Here is a 20,797-nt window from a genome sequence, read left to right as displayed (position 1 = left end):
TCCTTTATGAATGCATCCAATCTTAAATTCTCCAGGATTTTTAACAAGTATACAGTAATTACAAAAAATCCACATGAAAAGAACATTAAAAGGTGCAAAGTCAAGAACTCAGAAGTTAGCAGATGCCAGAATTAAGGTTGCCTGTACAACACAATAAGTGACCACCTCTGAAAAGTTTGGTTAAAGTGACATTTAACCTCTCTGGCAGAGGCAAGAACAGAATCCAGTTCTTGAGGCCATTGTTCAGCTGTCTTAACCATGAAGCAATCCTTTCTCTTTCTGCAATGCTCAGCCTCATTCACTACATAGCTTCCAAAGCTGGGAGCTCTTTCACACAGCCACAAGCAGAGGTTTGTACCTGGTGCAGTTCACAAACTCCCCAGCCCCTTTTGTGGCAAGAGGGAGACCCTGGCTCAAATCTATTGCATCAGGTTACAGCTCTCTTCTAGTTCCTTCAGAATATCTTATTAAATTTCTGGATGTACTTCTCTCTGCCTCTCCCGATTTTATACGCATTCCATCTGTGACCCCACTAATTCATGAGACCTACTTTTCAACCTCTTTGTGTTGCTGGCCAGGATGACCATGCATCATATGAAGAAGAGGAAGCTGTGTGGGTGTTTGGGGGTGTTCTCCAACTGTGTGGCCTACTTTTCTTCCCTTGTCCAATCACATTTCCAGGCATAGTTCCTCTGGGTGGCATACTCCTTAGATGCCCTTAAGGAGTGGTAGTTGCTGTCAGACATTTTCTGCTCAGCATCCCCTTCTGGTTCCCTGATATTTACCATATGACCATCACTTACATCTCTGTTTTTTACTTTGTTGTTCTTAATACAGGCAGTCCCTGGGTTACGTACAAGATAGGGACTGTAGGTCTGTTCTTAAGTTGAATCTGTATGTAAGTCGGAACTGGCGTCCAGATTCAGCCGCTGCTGAAACTGACCAGCGGCTGACTACAGAAAGCCCGAGGCAGAGTTGCTCTGCCCCAGGCTTCCTGGAATCAGCCTCTGTTCAGTTTCAACAGGCTGAATCTGGACGCCAGTTCCGACTTACATACAGATTCAACTTAAGAACCCCAGGCGTCCCCAAGTCAGCTGCTGCTGAAACTGATCAGCGGCTGATTCCAGGAAGCCCGGGGCAGAGCAACTCTGCCTCGGGCTTCCTGTAGTCAGCGCTGGTCAGTTTCAGCAGCGGCTGACTTGGGGACGCCTGGGGCAGAGCAGCTGGGGTGCTGCTGGGTTGCTCCTGTCCCGCTGCCGGTGTCCTCAGAGGCTTTGCTCCCCGTCTCCCTGGTCTGCTGGAGACCAGCAGACCAGGGAGACGGGGAGCAAAGCTGGGGAGCACGCGGGCCTCGGACAGCCCAGACGTGCCGCGGCTGTCCCGCTGCCGGCGTCCTCAGAGGCTTTGCTCCCCGTCTCAGCAGACCAGGGAGACGGGCAGCAAACCCTGTTCGTAACTGCGGATCCGACATGAGTCGGATCCGCGTAACTCGGGGACTGCCTGTATTCAGTTGTGACCCACGTCCACTGGTCCCTCCCCTCTATCTAAGGGCCTAGGTCTGCCATTTCTCCCAGGCCTAAACAGGTACACACTTTCCAACTTCTGCAACAAATGAGGTAGGAGTCCTATAAACAACAGCTTCCTTCTCAATATAACCCTGACTCATCCCCAAAGTAGGTCCAGCCTGTGCATGGACTGAGGTGCGGTAGAAAAAATGGTATGTGATCACTAAAATCCATGGGAGTTACTAATTGTTCCAAATGTACTTGTTCTGAAAATTCACAGGCATAAAAGTGGTCTGCAGTTGCCTGCACTAGAGCCAGTTACTCTTATTAAAAAAATAAATCTGCATATATTTTGCTAGTTGCAGAATATTTCAGAACTTCCGGCCATATAGCAACAATCAGTTCTCATTTAAAGTATTTTCTTGATCCAAATATGCATTTTGAAGCTAAATAGCGATCATTTAAGGTAGTTAGCGTTAGACATAATAAACCAACTTTGTTTGCTTGTTTGTTTCATCAGTGGTTTATCAGGAAAAAAAAACATGACCCAAAGTAGTGAAATTATTCAGATTCTTTCTGAAATATTTTGAGCAACATGAGAACAATTTTTTAAAAGGGAAACAACTGATAACGTTTACACGGATATGTTTTCTGCATTGACATTTCTGGAACAAGTTCCACTCTCCAGATTTAATGCATTGAATTGCTGGATTTTTTTTTCTATGTCACTTATTGTTTACTGTGTAGCTTGTTTAAACTTGCAGGAGCAGGCCTGATGGAGGGGAAAGGAAGGAGAAAAGGGGACAGTTTCCCTGGGATCCAGCAATTCAAAAGCTCTAGGCCCTTAAAATTGCCGCTGGAGTGCCTGTGCAGGAGCACCTTATTTTGCTTCAGTTGAGGAATTCTACTTCCCGGATAGATTTCAAAGTGGATTGATGCATCATTTCAACATATTTTTCTTTGCTCAGCTCTACTACTGCATGCACAAAAAGCAAAGAAAAACTGGTGGTATCTAACTACTGAAGAACTATGATAGATTTCCCATGCAAAGGCAACACTGTTTCTGAAAATTTCTATGGCAGGAATCACTGACCTTTAATCAGGGCCAGAGATTTGGTGAAATGAATATCTTTTGCCCATCATGAGACATAGGCTGCAGTGCCAGTAGTATGTTAATAACATGCAAATCTTTTTAGTTTTTCATACAGTTGACTCACAGATAACACAGTGTTTGGAGGAGACTAGCTCCTTGGGGAGGAGAAACAGTAGCTTAAACTGAACTCAGGAAAGACTGTAATAATGTGAAGCAGAAGGGGCTTTAAGTAATTGATAATAAACATACCACCCAATCCTCAGTGGAGGACACGTGCCCTCAGCTACCATGGTGGTGGACTCATCATTAACCCTGAACAGTAAAGACCTGCACTATTCTCTAACCAATTCAGTTAAACCAGTTTTCATCATCTAAAGGAAGCTTTAAAACTGGCTTAGGTAGCCAAGAATTGAACCCTGCTCTTGCTCCTGATAAAGTAGAGCACTGCGATTAGCTACCTGTCTAACCTCCCAAAATTAGTTCAGGATGGGTTTTTTTTTTTTTCAACTTTATTTTTCTAACACAGATTTCTGTAGAAGTACAAGTGTCCTGATTTTAGTTTTTTTGTTAATTATCCTAGCCGGAAAATTTTCATCCTTGGGCCTTCCCATCATGTGCCCCTTTCCCGATGTGCACTTTCCAGTGTGGAGATTTATAGAACACCTCTGTATGATCTTCGAATTGATCAAAAGAGTATGTATATACAACCTTGCACCTTTTAGATTTCTTTATTTTTTTATTTGTATTATGGCAACACCTAGGTTTTGGATGGGTGCAGTAGGGGTTTAAAAGAAAAAGTTCATAAATTACTAGTGCAAGATAATACAGGTAATCCCATACCCAGAGAATATTGGGGGTTTTCACATTCAGCAGTGTGTGTTTTGTGCAGTGACCAATGGCTAAAGTGCTATATTGATAAACAAATACATCCAACAGCAGCTTGCTTGATCAACTTTTTCCTCACTGATGCAGAATTATATGGTCAGTGGAAATCTAAAAACACAAAGATTATGTGGATAAGTACACATTTTAATAATTTGTATACCATTTAAATCTTTTATGCCATAATGACTGCAAAAAGCATCTCAAAGATGCTAAAGGTGTCACTGGTTTATGCAATGCATTCTGAACTGTAAGATACTCACGTAGTTAAAAATGTTGAGACTTGAGTTAAACTCAAACTGTTCTTCAATTAGAAAGCGGGAATGGAGACTGGTCTGTGATCATAGCCCCCAGAGGCAGAGAGTATTATTTTATTGTGCCACTTCTAACAAGATACGCTGTAATGTAATTTTTGGTAAAAAATTATTTTAATGAAGTATTTTAAAAAAACATTTAAAAATCTTTTCAGTTTATGGAGACTTGTGGAAGACTGGAATGTTTGAGCGTATGTCTCTCCAGACAGATGAAGATGAACACAGTATTGAAATGCATTTGCCTTATACTGCTAAAGCCATGGAAAGGTATATGGCTACACACTTATTTTGGAATATCTACAATTATACATTTGGACTGTATGTGTGTTCCAGTAGGAAGAACAACTCTCTTGGTGGGAGAATGACAATTTTTTTAACGTAAATTGTAAAGAATACAGATTAGAGACTTGAGAGTTCTTGGTAGGAAGGAAACTGGGAGCAGGGCAAGCAGTTAAGCCAGTGGTTCCCAACCTTTTTGATACTGGGGACCAGCAAACCCATTCACAAACCTTTTGGTAGACCTGTATAATTTTAGTTGCATATTCATTATGCAAATGATAAATATGCACATATGGAAATAAAATGTTACTGGTCTGCCAAAAGCCCAGCCTTCAGAGCCCCCAGTGCCAGCCTCAGCCCCTAGATCCCCCACCCCTCCACTGCCAGCCACTGACCTCAGAGTCCCCTGCAACCAACCCCCCAGTGCCAACCTGCCACCCAAAGAGCCCCCCAGTGCCAGCCCCCATCCTAAATGCCTCAATCCCAGCCCCCTACCCCTTAGAGCCCCCACCACCAGTCCCCCCAGTACCAGCCCTGTCCCCATGCCCCCCATTACTAACTTAGCCTCCAGAACCCCCCACCACTAGCCATGACCGTGGCGCCCCCAGTGCCTGCTCCACCCCCCTCACCTAGCCCTGCACTGCTGCCCGCATCATGGTGGCTCTAGAGAACACCATCCAGCACCTCCCCTCCCACCATGGGTGTTGGGAGAGACGTGTCTTGCCCTGCCTCTCAGCCAGCCAGCACCAAGCTGGGTCTCCTCCCAGCTGTGGAAGAGTGCTTCCCTGTATGGCGGGAAGAGTCTCCTCCCCGCTGCAGAAGAGCGTTTCCCTGTGTGGCCCTCCCGCCATATAGAGAAGTGCTCTTCCACAGCTGGAAGAGACCCTGCTCCTGCCCGGCGCTGGTTGGCTGAAAGGCAGAGCAGAACATGCCTCTCCCAACACCCGCGGCGAGAGTGGTATACTTCAGTCCCAGTCCCCAGAGCTGCCTCGACCTGGCAGCCTGCCTGGCGGCTGGGAACCGCTAAGCTAAGCAATCAAATCTGACCATCCTATATAGAATAGTATTGTACATTGACTTGTGAAAAGGGTTAATTTTGGGGAAAAGCTTCCTGACACTGAAATCTACTAGTCTGTAAATTGTTATTCTGCTTATTTTAAGGCCAGAAGTGAATTTTTATTTGCAAAGCTAGGTAAAATTAAATCTCCCACGGGGAGAGATACATGTAAAAGACTTGACAAAATACTAATGAACAATAGGAAACAATCCTGCCCTGACATATGCAAGAGATGATTTAATAAGTCTTCCGTATCTCAAAGAGTATGTCTACACAGCAAAGTTATTTTGAAATAACAGCCATTATTTCGAAATAACTTTTCTAGCGTCTACATAGCCAAACTGCTATTTCGAAATGTAATTTGAAATAGTGGAGCGCTTATTTTGAATTTGGTAAACCTCATTCCATGAGGAATAATGCCAAATTCGAAATAGCTATTTCGAAATAAGTGCTGTGTAGACACTTATATAGAAATAGGGGGTCTCCAGCCTTCCCAGGATGCCACTCCAGCCTCCTTTAAAGAGATTGACTCTGATCACAGTGCCTGTGCCAGCTCCAAGCCTACCAGCCCAGAGCCAGCAGTCACTGCCCCTGACCCAGTGGCCCCAAAACATGAGCCAGCAAGCCACTGGCAGCCAGCCCTCCACCGCTCCCCAGGAGTCTGCCAGCTCCCAGGAGCCTGCAAGGGCCTGGAGAAGGCGGGGGCCTTCCTAGCCCAGAGTGGAGATCATGGATCTTATTCAGGTTTGGGGGGATACCCCCAACATCCATGATCTCCGCACTAGACGGAGGAACGCAGCCATCTATGGCAGGATAGCTGCCAGCCTGGCCACCAGAGGCCACATGCGAACCCAGGAGCAGGTTTGCATGAAAATCAGGTTGGTCCGGTGAGACCCCCAACCCTGGGCCTGGAGCTTCCCTTCCCCTTTTTCCCCTTGCTTCCCCCTTCCAGCTCCCTCCTCCCAGGTTTCCCCCTCCCCTCTCCCACCCTCTCTTCTCCCCTGTCCCACCTCCTTTCCCCAGTCTCACCAGCTTCATTCCCCCTCCCCCCCATTTTTGTTAAATAAAGAGAGTTTGTGTTCATGAAAATACGTGAATTTTATTTGACATCAGGAAGGGGGGTTAGGGAGGGATAAGTGGAAGGACGTGAGGGATACTGGATACTGACAGCCCCCCGATGGATCTTCTGGATGGCAGCCTGCAGAAAGTGCAGCCAGGCTCACAGCAACGCATCCAAAAGAAGCACCAGAGTGCCCAGGAACAGCTCTGTCTCCATGTTGCAGAGTGCTGTGGTGTCCCTAGTGAGGACAACCAGAGCACACAGAGACAAAATGCTTTGCTGTTCCTCATCGAGGTAGGCAAGCAAGCAGGGAAACCTAAGAACTGGCTGTGCGGGGGGGGGGGGGGGGGGGGGGTCCCTTTAAGCACAGGCCTCAGATAGCCTCAGGCAGCAGCCACACAAAGTAACTCCTGACCTGATGCCCTACCGGACCTGGTTCCGGCTGGCCTTGCATGCGATTCAGTGTCCACTCAGTGTGGACGTGCTATTTCGAAATAGCAAAGCGCTATTTCAAAATGCATTTTGGGTGTAGACGCGTTATTTCGAATTAACTATTTTGAAATAACGCTGTAGTGTAAACATACCCTAAATGTTATGATTCTGTGACTAGTTCACTGAACCATATTCCCAGTCTAAAAAAAAAGTTCAAATAGTGTTATACATTTTCTGTTGAGGTTTAAAAATGTGTATATACTATTGACAACTTAAAAATCAATGTTCAGTTGATAGTTACTTTTCTTACAAGTGATCCCCATGACTGAAAGAGAGTAAGGGGCAAAACCGTCCATTTTGGCCCTTTGTACATTTGTTTTATTTTTGCTTTGTGCTCTTTGGGTGAAGTTTGTTGTAGAAGGTCAGCACATAGTGATGCTCACTTATGTCTTATCTTAAGGGTTTAAGTACAAATTCAGTGGTGTATAGCTATTGTGCTGCTCCCCTACTTAGTGGATAGCATCTTTGATTAGTTGGTGTGTTCTGTTGGCTTTGTGGCTTTTTTTTACATTGCAAATAAGGAGAGAAGAAAGATTAATGAAGATAAAATGTAAAATGGCAAATATTGGCAGAGGTTTCAGGGAAGGTATAGTATCTAAAGGTATTTTAACTAACTACATTTCAGTTTATAAGTATCCTGCTAAGGTGTAGATTTATAATTTCATTATCATACCTTAAAAATAACTCTGTTCTTAAAATTAATATTTTAAATATTAAATCTTTTTTCTTTTGCTCTTAAGCCATAAGGATGAGTTTACCATTGTTCCAGTATTGGTTGGAGCACTGAGTGAGTCAAAAGAACAGGAATTTGGAAAACTCTTCAGTAAATACCTAGCAGATCCTAGTAATCTCTTTGTGGTTTCTTCTGACTTCTGCCATTGGGGTAAGTTACAGGGTTTTTGTATCATAGCAATGTTGTATCTATATTTGAGCAGATCTTTTCATTAGACATTTTTCGATGCTTAGAACTTTATGGTAAATTTATCCTTTGAACGTAATATTTTCTATCTTCTGGAAGGCCAGAAGTAATTTTTTTATTTGGAAAATATGATACAATTAAATTTGGCAGACTTTGCTTTATCAATGGAATGGTAGAGGGAAGTAATGACAGGGTATAATGTTACATGCTTCTCAGCACTTATTACAGCCTGGTAACAGTGATTGTAGTTCTTTGCTCTTAGGCTGTACTTGTGTGCATTTAAAAGGAATTTACAAAATTAGTTAGCTGATTTATGAAACATGCCATCATCCTTATGATAGAAGTAACTATACCTGTTTTACAAATGAGTAAACTGAAGCACATTGCTTATGTGAATTGCCTAGAATCATAACTCTGATGGCAGAGTCAGAAACAGAATTCCAGAGTTCTGGCTTCCATTTTGTTGTATTAACCAATAACACTTTATGTAACTTTTTAATGTGTAGTTATGTCTGATAAAGATACTGTTTCAAAAATATATCCACCCTTTATTGCTGCTTCTGATGTGCAGGCAGGAGAGAAAATCATGATCTTTGGATTTCAGATTGATTCTGCAGGGCTGCCAGTGAGAAAAACCATCCTGTTTCTTGTAAACTGAGCAAATATGATATGAATTCATTGGTAGGCAATTAACATGGTAGCACATTTTAACATGATCATTTTTTGAAGTATAACTGCACTTTAAGTGGTATAGATTTTTCTGTGTTTCTGGTGAGGTTCTGTGGTGGTATTTGGAATAACTGTAATGGAACAGAATGATATAATGGAAAATACCATTTTTATTAATGTCATAAAGGCATCACTTTCCATTTTTAATTTACAATTGCTTTTACATTAGCTTAGCTACTAGAGATGTGGGTTCAGTTGTACGGTATTTTGCTTTTATCATAAATGAAATTATTTGGGGCGTGTTCTAGCTACTAATTTGTCCTTTTTTATTTTATATATGATTTTTGTTTCAAGGTCAAAGGTTCCGTTACAGTTACTATGATGAATCCCAAGGAGAGATTTATAGGTCTATTGAGCACCTAGATAAAATGGTAAGATTTCAGATTGGGGCAATTAACGGTCTAATAAATTTCTCCTTCACATGACTTTTAATGCTTCTAGAATCTCTTAAGAAAATATTTGATAAGTTGTTCATTATATGCTTTCTCTCTCACAGTTGTAATACAACTGTCAGTGGATTGGTACCTGGTATCATATGCTCTACTGAATATGTGCGATGTATAGTGGAGCTTTAAATATTCTTTATGAGAAAAAATGCTTGCCTGATTGCTTGTAATTCCCTCAGTGTAATTTTTTTGTATAAATAAAGATGTATGTGTATTTATGGGAAGCAGTACACTTTATGACTTAGAACAAGATTTTGTAGCTTACATTTGTAGTAATGCTAGTTTCATTAAACAAGAATCATACCTATGTTGTTGCTGATTGTTTCAGTAGATTTGATGCAACTATCCTGGGGAAAAGGTAGGGTTCACCCTGGCCAAGAAAACTAAAGGCACTTGTGTTCCACTGGGACTGTCACCCATATCCTCTCCTTCTGCTGTAAAATGTAGAAGAAAAAAGCACCTGCTTAGGTCTACAGCTGTGTTTCTATAGAGGTTTAAGTGTATATGCTCTCGTCACTATAGTTATGCTATGTCCCCAAGAGGCAGTAACTTGGTTAACAGATCTTGCATTGATCAAGCACTGTGTATTTAGAGGTTTAGGTTGTCTTAACCACGTTATTCAGGAGTGTGGATTTTTCACACCCTTGAGCAATGTAACAGGGCCAACCTAACTTTTTTATGCAGCTCCTCTTAATAATTAAGCCTGTATTTGACTCTAGATTTAGATGTGTGCATACACAAAAGTCCGGTAGCTTCTTATCTCTCTTTATGGAGAAAGTAGACAATCCAAAGGCAATTTCATAAAAGCATCAAGATTTTCTAGGTTTTTTTAAGGTTCTGAAATGACCAGTCAGTCAGTATCCACTTTGGAGGAACAACTACCTGGAGGAACACTAGAAGCCTTCAGCTCCACATGTCCTCACCATTTTCTCGTGGGGAGCCACAGAATTTACTTAAGAAAAATTACTTCAGCTGCCTCTCTTAAATGTATTTCTTAAAGTTCAATGTTATCACAAAGAGACATTGCCAGAAATTCCAATCCTTCCTTGCAGAGAATGTCATAGAGCCCATGTTAATGTGTCAAAGAGGAAAAGGCATTTATTCCAGGTTCTTCTTTGTCCCAGAAACACACCAGGGCATAGGCCTATTCTAATTCTCCAAGATTTAAATTATTAATTAGTGGAGAAAAATAGTCTTTAGAAACAAGCAGGGTTTTTCTAGAGCAGAAGTTCTCTGTATGTGTTCTGTGAAAGCACTGGCATGCAGTGGAAGATGCATGGTCACTTTGGCTGGCTTCAAACCTTGTGTATGGCTGTTGTATGGTGTTAAAAGACAGAGAAAATACTCTAAATACTTTCCTATTACTGCATTCTTCAAGTTGTATCTCTGTGGGTGCTTCATTTCAGATACGTATGCACCTGTGATCAGAGATTTTCAGTAACAGTGTCCATTTAGTCTGTGCACACTCCCTATATATACATCCTTGTGTCTCATACCAAATATATATGGGGCTGCTGCTCTGTTTCTTCTAAGGTGTTTTGGCCTGAGATGGAGCATGTAGGATGTACCATGACCACTTCTACCATTCAAAGTTTAGTTTAGTGTTGTTATGTACTTCTACTTTAATTCATCTGTACGCTTTCTTATTTTTATGCTAGTGTTTTGTTTTATACTTTTTTCCCTACCGAAGGAGTTCCTTTTGGGATTCATCCCCTTTGCTTCCAGGATATTCCAGGATCTCTGGGATTTAAGCACTCCCTCAGCCATCAGGAGTCTATCCCTGTCAGTGGTATGCCTTCCCAGTGTATTCACTGTTTGGGGGACTCACATCTCTAAAATGTGTATTATCTGCTCAGCCTTTAAAAGTGGAGCTAGAAGAGATCAGGAGATAAGTTTCAGGCTCCTGAGAATGGAGCATTCCATCCTCCAGGCCTCAGATCCAGGCCAAGAAATATCCCCCATACATGAGTTTTCTGAGTGAGCATAGTGCCTCATCAGCCTCCATATTGTATTTGCTTAGATCTTCATGGGAGGAATCAGTGGTGGATACCAGGAAGACTCATAAGAAGGGGAATTCTAGTTCTCATAAAGAGCCTATTTCAAAGCAATCCCAGTCTCCCCAGATGAAGACCATGTTGGAAACTTTCGGTCCCACTGAGTCTCAAGGTTCCTTTGGTACCAGTACTGATTCTAGGACTCCCAAGTTCTTACATAGGTCATGGTACTGAGCATGGCTTGGTACTGAAGCAGTCCTTGATGCTCCCCAAACACGGCCATAACATGGATGAGTCTAAACACTATACATCTAGAAAGCCATAATTATACATGTTGTGCTACCATCAGTACCTAAATAAGTGATCAAGGTTCCCTTGTACTGACAAAACAGGTGTCTTCTGCTATTGTGGTGCTCCGAAACAGTCATCATCTTCTATACTGGTGATGTCCACCAGATGGGATTCACCAAATCAGGCTCCTTCACTGGTATTAGCTGTTGAACTTGGCTACTTTTCAGCACAGTTCTATCCACTATCACTGGAATTTAGATCTTGAAGAGACCTGTTTATCTGAAATGAACTACAGTCCCCCCTTTTTAATGAGTATCAAGCATCAGCTGATACTCAGATTGACATAGTTATTGAGCCTGGACCTCTCTCCAACACTCTCTGAACTTAGGCAGAGCTTCTCCATTAGACAGAGTTGAGGAGCTCTCTCTGATTTGCAGAGCTCAGTGCAAGTTTCCTCTACTTATCAACATGGAGACAGACACCTTCAGAGAAGGAGCTATGTATAAGGCCAGACCCATACAGACATTGCATTTCAAGATGATGCATGGCAGAGCAAAAAAGGAAGTGCCTCTGTCTAACCCTAAGTTGGGCCCATTGACAGACCAACTACCTTGTCTGGTAAAAGAGCCATCCATTGCCTCTCCCCACAACCACTTGCTGGGGAGATCTCCACTGATGACTGCAGGCTGCACTCCACCCAGTGGGTGTGACCTGTTCCCCCAGAATGCATGGTGTACATATGATTTCTGTTTGACACAGCTCCTGTAGGTCATCAAATAGTAGTCTCACTCCCTTGGATTCTAGCAGTTTGGCTGAGGTGAGACTCCCTTTGCAGAGAGCTCAGAGCTACCCAGGAAGCAGGGGGAATACTAAGACTGATGTATGGGGGGTGCATAGTTGACCAGTGTGATAGCTAAGAAGTGTGGCATGGAGGCAGTATTGGAAAACTAAAACAGCTGGAAGATCTGAGCGCTTACATTGGCTTTTGTTTGCAGAACCAAATTCAGTTATTTAATAAGAATAACAACTTTGGGTGTGTCTACACTGCAATTCCATTATTTCACAATAATGGACGACTTATTTCAACTTCTGTAAACTTCATTCCACGAGGAATAACACCTATTCCGAAATAGCTATTTTGAAATAGGGTGTGTGTAGATGCTCCACTGCTGCTATTTTGAAATTGCCCCTCCCCAGGGCCATTCTAAGTTATTCCTTCCTAGTGCCTTCTGGGGCTCTAAATCGAGATAGCACGTCTACATTAGGGAAGCCTCCTCGGACTAATTTTGAGGCTTCCCTGCAGTGTAGATGTGCTATTTCAAAATAAGCTATTTTGGAATAACTATTCCAGAACAGCTTATTTTGAAATATCTGTGCAGTGTAGACATACCCATGTAAAGAATAAAATTAGGTAGCCTTTATAATGTGTTAGCACCTAAAGGGCCACATCTAGTTTGTTCCATTGTGCTAGGCACTATAAATGATAGTGGCTGACCCAAAGGATTTATAGTCTAATTTTTTAGTAGGCATCCTTCAGTCTCAAGCGGCAAAGAATTTACTCAGCTGGTTTTATGGTCACCTTGGCTGTGTCTGAAGAGACCCATCTGAGAGAGACAATGTTGGCCACATCTGTCATACTTAATGGTGGTGTTCCAACCCTTCAGGCTCTGCTTTCTGCGGGTTCTTTTCTCCTCTGTGAAGCTAGACTGCTTCTTCTGATAATTCCAGAGACCTTTGGTTAAACTCTTGTTTCCAAAGGCTGAGGTTCGGAGTATGATCTTCCCAGTTGTCCGCATCCATGTCTTTGACGTTTTGCCTGCACATATCCCTGAAATGCAATTTTGGGCATCCTTTGAATCATTTTCCAGATGCAGTAGAGGATGTCCTTTGGGTTGCACCCATCATTCATACGACACACATGCCCAGTGGAGGCATTTTGTAGTCTAAAAGACAAGACATAATGTAACAGAAGGATAAGACAAGTGGGCTGGGATTGGGGGCAGGGAAAACAATAAGCACAGTTTTTAGCCATTCAGTAGCAGAGATTTTGATAAGTATCCTGTTGATGAGATGATGTTAGAATGCATGTGCATATTAAGCTCGGGGTTTGTGGTGACTGTCATAGGCCAACTTCATGGGTGTCCCAGGGCTGGAGCATCCACAGGAAAAAAATAGTGGGTGTTCAGTACCCACGAGCAGGCCCAGAGATCAGCTCCTCCTCCTTCCCATCGCCTCCCACCTGCCACAACCAGCTGTTTGGCGATGTACAGGAGGCACTGGGAGGGAGGGGAAGAGGCAGAAGGGGTTGAGGAAAGAGTGAAGTGAGGCTGAGTCCTGAAGCAGAGCAGGGGTCGAGCATCCCTTGGGGACTCGGGAAGTCAGTGCCCTTTGAGGGGGGCAGGAGAGAATTATATATAGTGTTGATGTAGCTGTGTTGGTCCCAGGATAGTAGAAAGATAAAAGTGGGCATGGCACTATTTTTTTTGGACTAACTTTTGGTAAGAGAGAGAAGCTTTCAAGATGCACAGAGCTCTTACTCAGGTCTGAGAAATGTGCTATGAGTGTCACAGCTTAATACAAGGTAGAAAAGATTGTTAGCATAAGCAGTTAACTCATTTCAAGTGACCGTTCAGTGTGAAGTGGCCTGTTAACATGTCTCAAGTCATAGGGGGGGAAAGAGAAGAAAAAAAAGAAAGCAGCGGTTTAATAGGTTATAGATTGTTACAATGAGGCATAAAGCTGGTGTGTTTGTTTGGACCATAATTTTTAGTGCCTTGCAAAGTTACAGAGCAAAGGTTCATCTTTTGGAAATGTTGTGAAGGTTTCCTTTGAGGAAGAGGATTGAGAGGTCTAGGGTTGCCAGATGGTTTAACCAAAAATACCGAACACCCTGCCCCCAAAATTAAAAAATAAAACCGCATTAAAACAGCATGGCCCCTTTCAGTGCGTGCAGGGTCAGAATAGGGATAAGAACATGGGAGCGGTTGAGCACGAAGACCCAGGGAAGGCATTGCTTCCCCTTGGTCATTAGGCTTTTTGCTGGAGGCTATTTTGCTTTCTCGATCAAGCCAGAACGCAGCTTCCCTGCAGAACCAGGTAGGCAGAGGTCTGGGAGGTCTCAGGGGGGTCTGGGGCTGGGCCCAGTTACTGAATGTGTTGTAGGGTTGCCGGGTGTCCAGTATTTTCGCCTCCTGGCAGGGGGAAAAAAAATAGAAAATAACGGATATTTTAGGTGTCTGGTATTTTCTGGATTTTTTTTTACTGGATAGGAGGTGAAAATACCAGACTGTCCGGGTCAATACCAGACACCAGGCAACTGTAGAGAGGTCTGCAGTAGAGTGATTGCTTTGTGAAAAGTGTTTGCCCACAGGTGATAGGGTGGTTTTGTCTTATGTTATTTTTCTGAGTTCATTTGAAAGCACTATGATCGTCTCATTTAACCCACTTGGTTATTGGGGAAGTTTGTACAGGGAATGAGGTACACCATTTTTGTGAAAGGTGTGCATATGACCCATGGATCTTGAAAAGTATGTTTTTCAGGTGTTGATCATCATAGCAGTGGAGATATATCTACACACCAGAGTCACTTGATTTATGGCTTATTACAACAATCCATAACACACACACTCCATCCTTCTTCCCCATGTGCACACACTGCGCCCCCCCCCCAAAAAAAGAACTTCTCTGTGTTGTCTCTCTCACAAACAGAATTTAGTCCAGTAAAGGAAATTATCTGATCCTCCTTGTGTATGTCTAAAAAAAAATGCATACCTCTCAGGGGAAACATGGCTTTGAAATGTTTCCTTTGCAAATAATAATAATAATAATAATAATTAGTAATAATTAATTGCTTTTTTAATAAAGTCATGGAGAATTCAGATGTCCTTTGAAGGGTAGCTATGGTAAATTTGTATTTAGTTTTTCTAGAAATGAAAATTCCAACATTTATTTTAATTGGAGCCATTACTGACTGATCTATAACTTTGTAACATTTGTAGGGAGAGTGATATAATTGTTGCTTTTCAGGACACGTTTAACTTTTTTTTTATGGCTAAATGCTGCTTGTTGCAGCCTTTTGATTTTTTTCCCCCTTGAAAATATCCCTGGGTGTGTTACTTTTCATGTCTGCACTAGCCTCTTCTTTTCCCCACCCACAGTTTGCTCACAGTGGGAAGAATAATCCAAGAAAAGACAGATGTGTTTTTATTACTGGGTCAATGAGGAGATTTTCCAATAAATACTAGTGCAGACAAAACTTATGAGTGGGAATCTGTTGAGTTGGGCATCTTTTTAGAAAAGATAATTAAAGTATGGTAGCAAACACCTGCTTTCACTTGTTCATTTCTGTGACTAAAGCTTTCACATAGCAGAGGGTGTGGCATACTTAATTATGTTGAGTGGACTGATCTGCTTTATACTGACTCTTTGTCAGTTATTCAGGAAAGTGGGTTTAGCATTTTTAATAACTCTGACAAAGTGATTTCTACTATGCTGTGGTTGATCACTATGAGAATAATTTTGTAATGTTACTTATAGAGGAAGAAAACTAAAATATACTCCATAGTAATATGCTAGTTTTGTCCCTTTAAAACCGTGGTCACCAACCCATCAATCGCGATCTACCAACCAGTCGATTGCAAGGCGTTCATCCCTCCCATTCTCCCCACCCTCAAGAAGACCCACTATCTACCTGCAGTGAAAATGGAGGTAGTGCCGGCTTCCTGCGGGGTGGATGGAAGTCCTGCAGCTGCGCGCCACTTCTGGGGGGTTCCAGAAGTGCACTGGCTGCTCCCCTCCCCCAGGTCTGTGTCATACTGGGAACTTGCCAGGGAAGAGTTCCCAGAGGAGGTGCACTCCGGGGCTTCCCTCCTCTATGGGAAGGGGAGTCGGCCCAAAGGAGGCGCGCGTGGAGGCTTCCCTGCACCGCAGGACGGGGGAGTTGGCCCTGGAGGAGGCACGTGCGGGGGCTTCCCTGCACCACGGGAGGGGGAGTCGGCTCCAGAGGAGGCGCACGTGGGGGCTTCCCTCCTCTGTGGGAAGGGGAATCAGCCCGGGGGAGGCGTGCACGGGGGATTCCCTGTGCCACGGGAGGGAGGAGTCATCCCCGGAGGAGGTGCGCGTGGGGGCTTCCCTCCTCTGCGGGAAGGGGAGTTGCCTCTGGAGGAGGCATTCATGGGGGCTTCCCTCCTCTGCGGGGAGGGCGGGGGGAAGGAGTCCTGGGAGGAGGCTGGTGCAGGGGTCTCCCTGCACCCACTGGCACTCTGTCCCCTGCTGCAGAACCCTGTCCCCTGCTCCCACTGGCATCCTGTCCCCTGCTGCAGAATCCTGCCCCCATCCCAGCACTCTGTCCCCTGCCACAGCACCTGCTAGCACCCTTTCCCATACTCATGTCCCTTGCTCCCACCAGCACAGTTGGGGCCATATTAGTGAGGCTGGGGGGGGGGGGGTGTTTGGAGGAGGGGTTTTTTTTTGCATCTCCCTTGTGTGACCCCAACTGACTTTTCTGTGGGTCAATGACCCCGGACTCAAAACAAAAGACAATGAAGAAACTTTTTGGCTACGTCTAGATTGCATCCCTTTTTCGTAAAAGGGATGCAAATTAGACGTATCGCAATTGCTAATGAAGCGGGGATTTAAATCTCCCCCACTTCATTAGCATAAAAATGGCTGCCACTTTTTTTCGGCACAGAGCTTTGTTGGAAAAAAGCTCCAGTCTAGACATGGATCTTTCGGAAAATAAAGCCTTTTCCGAAAGATCCCTTATTCCTCTTAAAAGAAGGGGTTTTTCTGACATTTCTTCCAATCTAGACAGGCCAAATATTGGAAAAAACTCTTCCTACAGAAGAATTGGAAAAAAAGTGGCAGTATAGAACATATAAGGGCTGGGGATAGCAAATGATGGAGAAGAGAGAGGGCGGGGGTTCAAGGAAGGGGTGGGGTTTTGGGGGAAGGATGAGGCGGTAGATCTTCCTTTGTTCTGACATTTAAAAAGTGATCTTGGGCGTAAAAAGGTTGGAGACCACTGCTTTAAAAGTACTGTTCTTTTCTAACCAGTACTTTTATGTGTGACATCCTCTTCCTGTATTGCATTCCAGCTTATTTGTAAACAAACAGCACTGTCTGTATGGAATCCCAATCTCCATCTCTGTTCTGTTTTCTCCTGTCTGTTAACAGAGCATGGAGTCTTTGGTCTCAGAAGAGACTTTGTTTTTCTATGAATTTTGGAAATTTTCTTCAGCAGTTGTGTAGTAGGTGTACAGCCTGTGCATCTTGGGAATTGGAAATGACACTGCTCCATTCTCCTCATGCAGGAGAGCAATCATGTTTCCTCAGCTTTTGGTATGAATTCATTCAGTTTCATATCCTATCCTTGACCTACCCCATTTCTTCAGATACAGTCTAGGTCTGTAATGCTGATAGAAATGATAAGGAATAGTGTGAGGCTACTCACTCTAGCTCTTCCGACAGACACACACACACAAACCCCTGCATTTTACCTTTTGAGAGGCATACTCTTTTTGGAGACAAGACTTGATTTCATGCTGGCAAAGGTGGTAACCATCACTCCTAAAATAACAACTTGCTGGATTTGTGTCTGTAATTAGTAATGCACGTAAATATTCTAGACTAAAGTGACTTTTATTTCAAAATAGTATCCACAATATGGGTCTGTTCCAGAATAAGTATTCTGGTCAATTTTCCTGCCTATGTAAGGCTTTAGGGACACATATCACTATCACCACTAGTACATAACTAGATTATACCACTTACATTGCAGTTTTACCAGCCTATTACCCATAATTTGAGATTTGGGTTACTATGATTTAAGCAGAGCCATAGATATTTTGCCTCAATCTAGTGATGTAATAGTGGGGGAGCATTTGTTTAGAAGAGTAATTTGTTTGATCATGTCTAGAAAAAACTACCATAGGTTGCTCACCCGAATTACACTGGTATAAATCTGATAACTGAATTTAAATCAGTGGGGGAAAGCCTATATAATAGAAATCAGAATCTGGCTTCATTTGTAGCTTAGTTTAAGTACTATTTCCTTGGAATATTGTTATTTTATTTAAACTGTTTAGTTAAGAATTGGCATTATTTAAAAATATTTCTCTTCTTTTAACTGTGCCACTATCTCAGCAACAATACACCAGTGAGAAAAGAGCAGTTGAAAAGCATTTTACTAAGTTGAAATGTGTTGATGATTCTCCATAATATTGCTCATATCTGTTGATGAAGACTTAATATCACATCACCTTTTATTTTTTCAGAGATAAGATTCAAGTTGCAAATCCATCAGTTCATATCATTAGCAGGGCCAAAGTTTCCAAGAATAGCCACTGTTTGTGGGTGCTTTTGAGGCATGCTTTTCTGAGGTACTATGTGTGAGGAAGGTAGAAGCTGGAAGATAGATTTGTTGTGAGTTATTTTATATGTATTTTGATGTGTTACATGCTGACAGAGAAAGAGCAGCCTTGGCCTGTAGAGCAGGTGGGATTGTATTTGTGTTTGAATAAACATAAATGTTAGGATATGTGATTAGGTTTTGTTTTCACACATGGATTTTAGTCTGCTTAGTATTTGGTGCTACTACTCTTCAGAAGCTTGCAGGAGTAAAACTCCTCAGGGGGAATAGTGTCACCAGGAGAACAGGCAGAGGGAGTAGTGGGAAGGCAATAGACCTTTATGTGACTGCATCAAGGTTTGAAGAATGGTCCTGTGAATGTCAGATGATTAACAGCTTTGGAAGGTCATAGCCCCGTCACTTCTTTTTCTAAGGAGCAGGAGCAAAGCAAACCCACAGTCAGCAAATACTGTTCATATACTGAGATTCCCATGATTCAGAATTGAGGTTCACAAACACATGTGGTTGTGATGTTTGTTATTTGTAAGGCTCCTACATTTTTACTATTACTATTGACTCTTTTTCAGGGTATGAGCATTATAGAACAGCTAGATCCTGTATCATTTAGCAATTACTTGAAGAAATATCATAATACAATATGTGGAAGACATCCCATTGGGGTATTATTAAACGTAAGTACTACTGTTTTTGAAAAATTTGACTTGCAAATTTGTTGAAATTTCTCTCACCAATAAATTGCTCGGAGAACTGTTACCTCTGAGATTGGACATCTAAATCCAAGTTTTCAAACTCTGTCATTTTCTAGGCTGATACACAGGCAACTTTACTTTTTATTAAGGCTGGGATTTTCAGTAGCTAAGGGAGATAAACATCCAGTTCCATTGAATTTCAGTGTGAAATATGCATTTAACTTTCCTAGATTCCTCTGAAATTCCCATCCCTAGTGAAAAGTAGAAAATATATTTTTTTTAAAGTATGTTTGCCTGTATATTATTTATCTGGCATTTGTGAACGTGTTATGGCTTCTGGCAATATTTCAAAGGGGAGTTGCATGCAGCATTACTGAACTAACTCTTAAATTTATACTCGTTATGGGTCAGATTCTATGTTATACTCCGGATACTATGTGCTCCTCTAGTGATACAAAGCAGCCATAAACTTGGCTTAATTAGTTGATCACAGAGGATTTGTGGCTGCTGTACAGCATTGCTGGACTGGTACAAACGAGCAAGTCCATACTTGACAGCAAGTCAGCCCTGTATTTTTAAATCTAATTTAAAACACAAGGAAGGAGGGGAGGGACACAATATTATTTTTAGCAGGGAAGGTGTTACTCATTGTGTGGTTGATCTTTGCGGAGAACACATTGGGGAATCTCTAGCTTTTACTTAAAATGTTTGTTTTCTTTTTCATTTCTTTTTTTTTTATATAGGCTATAACAGAGCTCCAGAAGAATGGAATGAATATGAGCTTTTCATTTTTGAATTATGCCCAGTCAAGCCAGTGTCGAAACTGGCAAGACAGCTCAGTGAGTTATGCTGCTGGAGCACTTATGGTCCACTGAACCTCCAAACACTCAGGGATGCTACCTGCACACATACTATGTACGGGGTCCCAGCTTAGCCCTTACAAAGATACGGTTCCTGGTCTTTGGGTATACTGAAACCTCAAACTAATAGAACTCTCTTCTTTTCTAGTAGTGTAGTCCTTCCTTAGTTTCAACTCATTACAAATGCTTTCTTGTTTAAGAAAATGGAAGGAAGACTTGTGTCAAAACTTAGCGATTAAAAAAAAAGATAATGTCTGTAAAGGCATGGTAGTAGACAGTCCTTTCAGATACAACATGTAAAGCATTTACCATATCCTAAATTTGCACTCTTTGCAGACCTGTGCACATGTACTCAGCTTTCAGAATAGTTTTGCCAGTTGTAAACAGAAAAAAGGGTGGGAGCTTTTTAATGAAGAAAAAAAAGCATTTATAAATGATCCTGTATTAGAATATAATAAAATTCCAGTATAGTCAGTTACTAGCCATGTTGTACAACAAATATCTTTATTTTAGTTGCTAATAAAGGGCTACACAAACCAAAATAGTCTGATTTAAACTTATTGCTTGTGTTCTGTATGTGAACTGCTTCTCATTAACATTATTCTCCTCCAGACTCTCATGCCTGATCAGAAACTCAACCATTCTGTAAAATACTTGAGAATGTATTTTATAGTCCACATTTATGTCATAACTTCTTCATTTACAGAATTTTTTTTACCTCAAAGCTGCAGTATGAGATCAGCTTTGCAAATTAATTTTTAAAATCTTTTTTATATTTTAGTGTTTGCATTTATTTCACAGAACTACATATAAAATTA

General features: G+C 42.2%; 1 protein-coding gene across 4 annotated transcripts in view; it reads left to right on the top strand.

Annotated features, from left to right (window-relative positions):
* Nucleotides 1–20,521, top strand: part of MEMO1 (mediator of cell motility 1) — a 47,601-nt gene extending 27,080 nt beyond the window's left edge. For all 4 annotated transcript variants that reach the window (XM_075924918.2, XM_075924916.2, XM_075924915.2 and 1 more), the window contains 6 exons: nucleotides 3,179–3,291; nucleotides 3,950–4,061; nucleotides 7,423–7,565; nucleotides 8,625–8,701; nucleotides 18,997–19,101; nucleotides 19,863–20,521. In XM_075924918.2, the coding sequence (XP_075781033.1) occupies nucleotides 3,179–3,291; nucleotides 3,950–4,061; nucleotides 7,423–7,565; nucleotides 8,625–8,701; nucleotides 18,997–19,101; nucleotides 19,863–19,994 (682 nt within the window). In that variant the 3' untranslated portion in view covers nucleotides 19,995–20,521. The remainder of the gene's footprint in view (nucleotides 1–3,178; nucleotides 3,292–3,949; nucleotides 4,062–7,422; nucleotides 7,566–8,624; nucleotides 8,702–18,996; nucleotides 19,102–19,862) is intronic.
* Nucleotides 20,522–20,797: the final 276 nt, after the last annotated feature.

The sequence above is a fragment of the Pelodiscus sinensis genome, chromosome 3 (genome assembly GCF_052426305.1).
Source record: "Pelodiscus sinensis isolate ZL-2025 chromosome 3, ASM5242630v1, whole genome shotgun sequence".
Taxonomy (NCBI): Eukaryota; Metazoa; Chordata; order Testudines; family Trionychidae; genus Pelodiscus; species Pelodiscus sinensis.
This window is presented reverse-complemented; position numbering and strand designations above follow the sequence as displayed.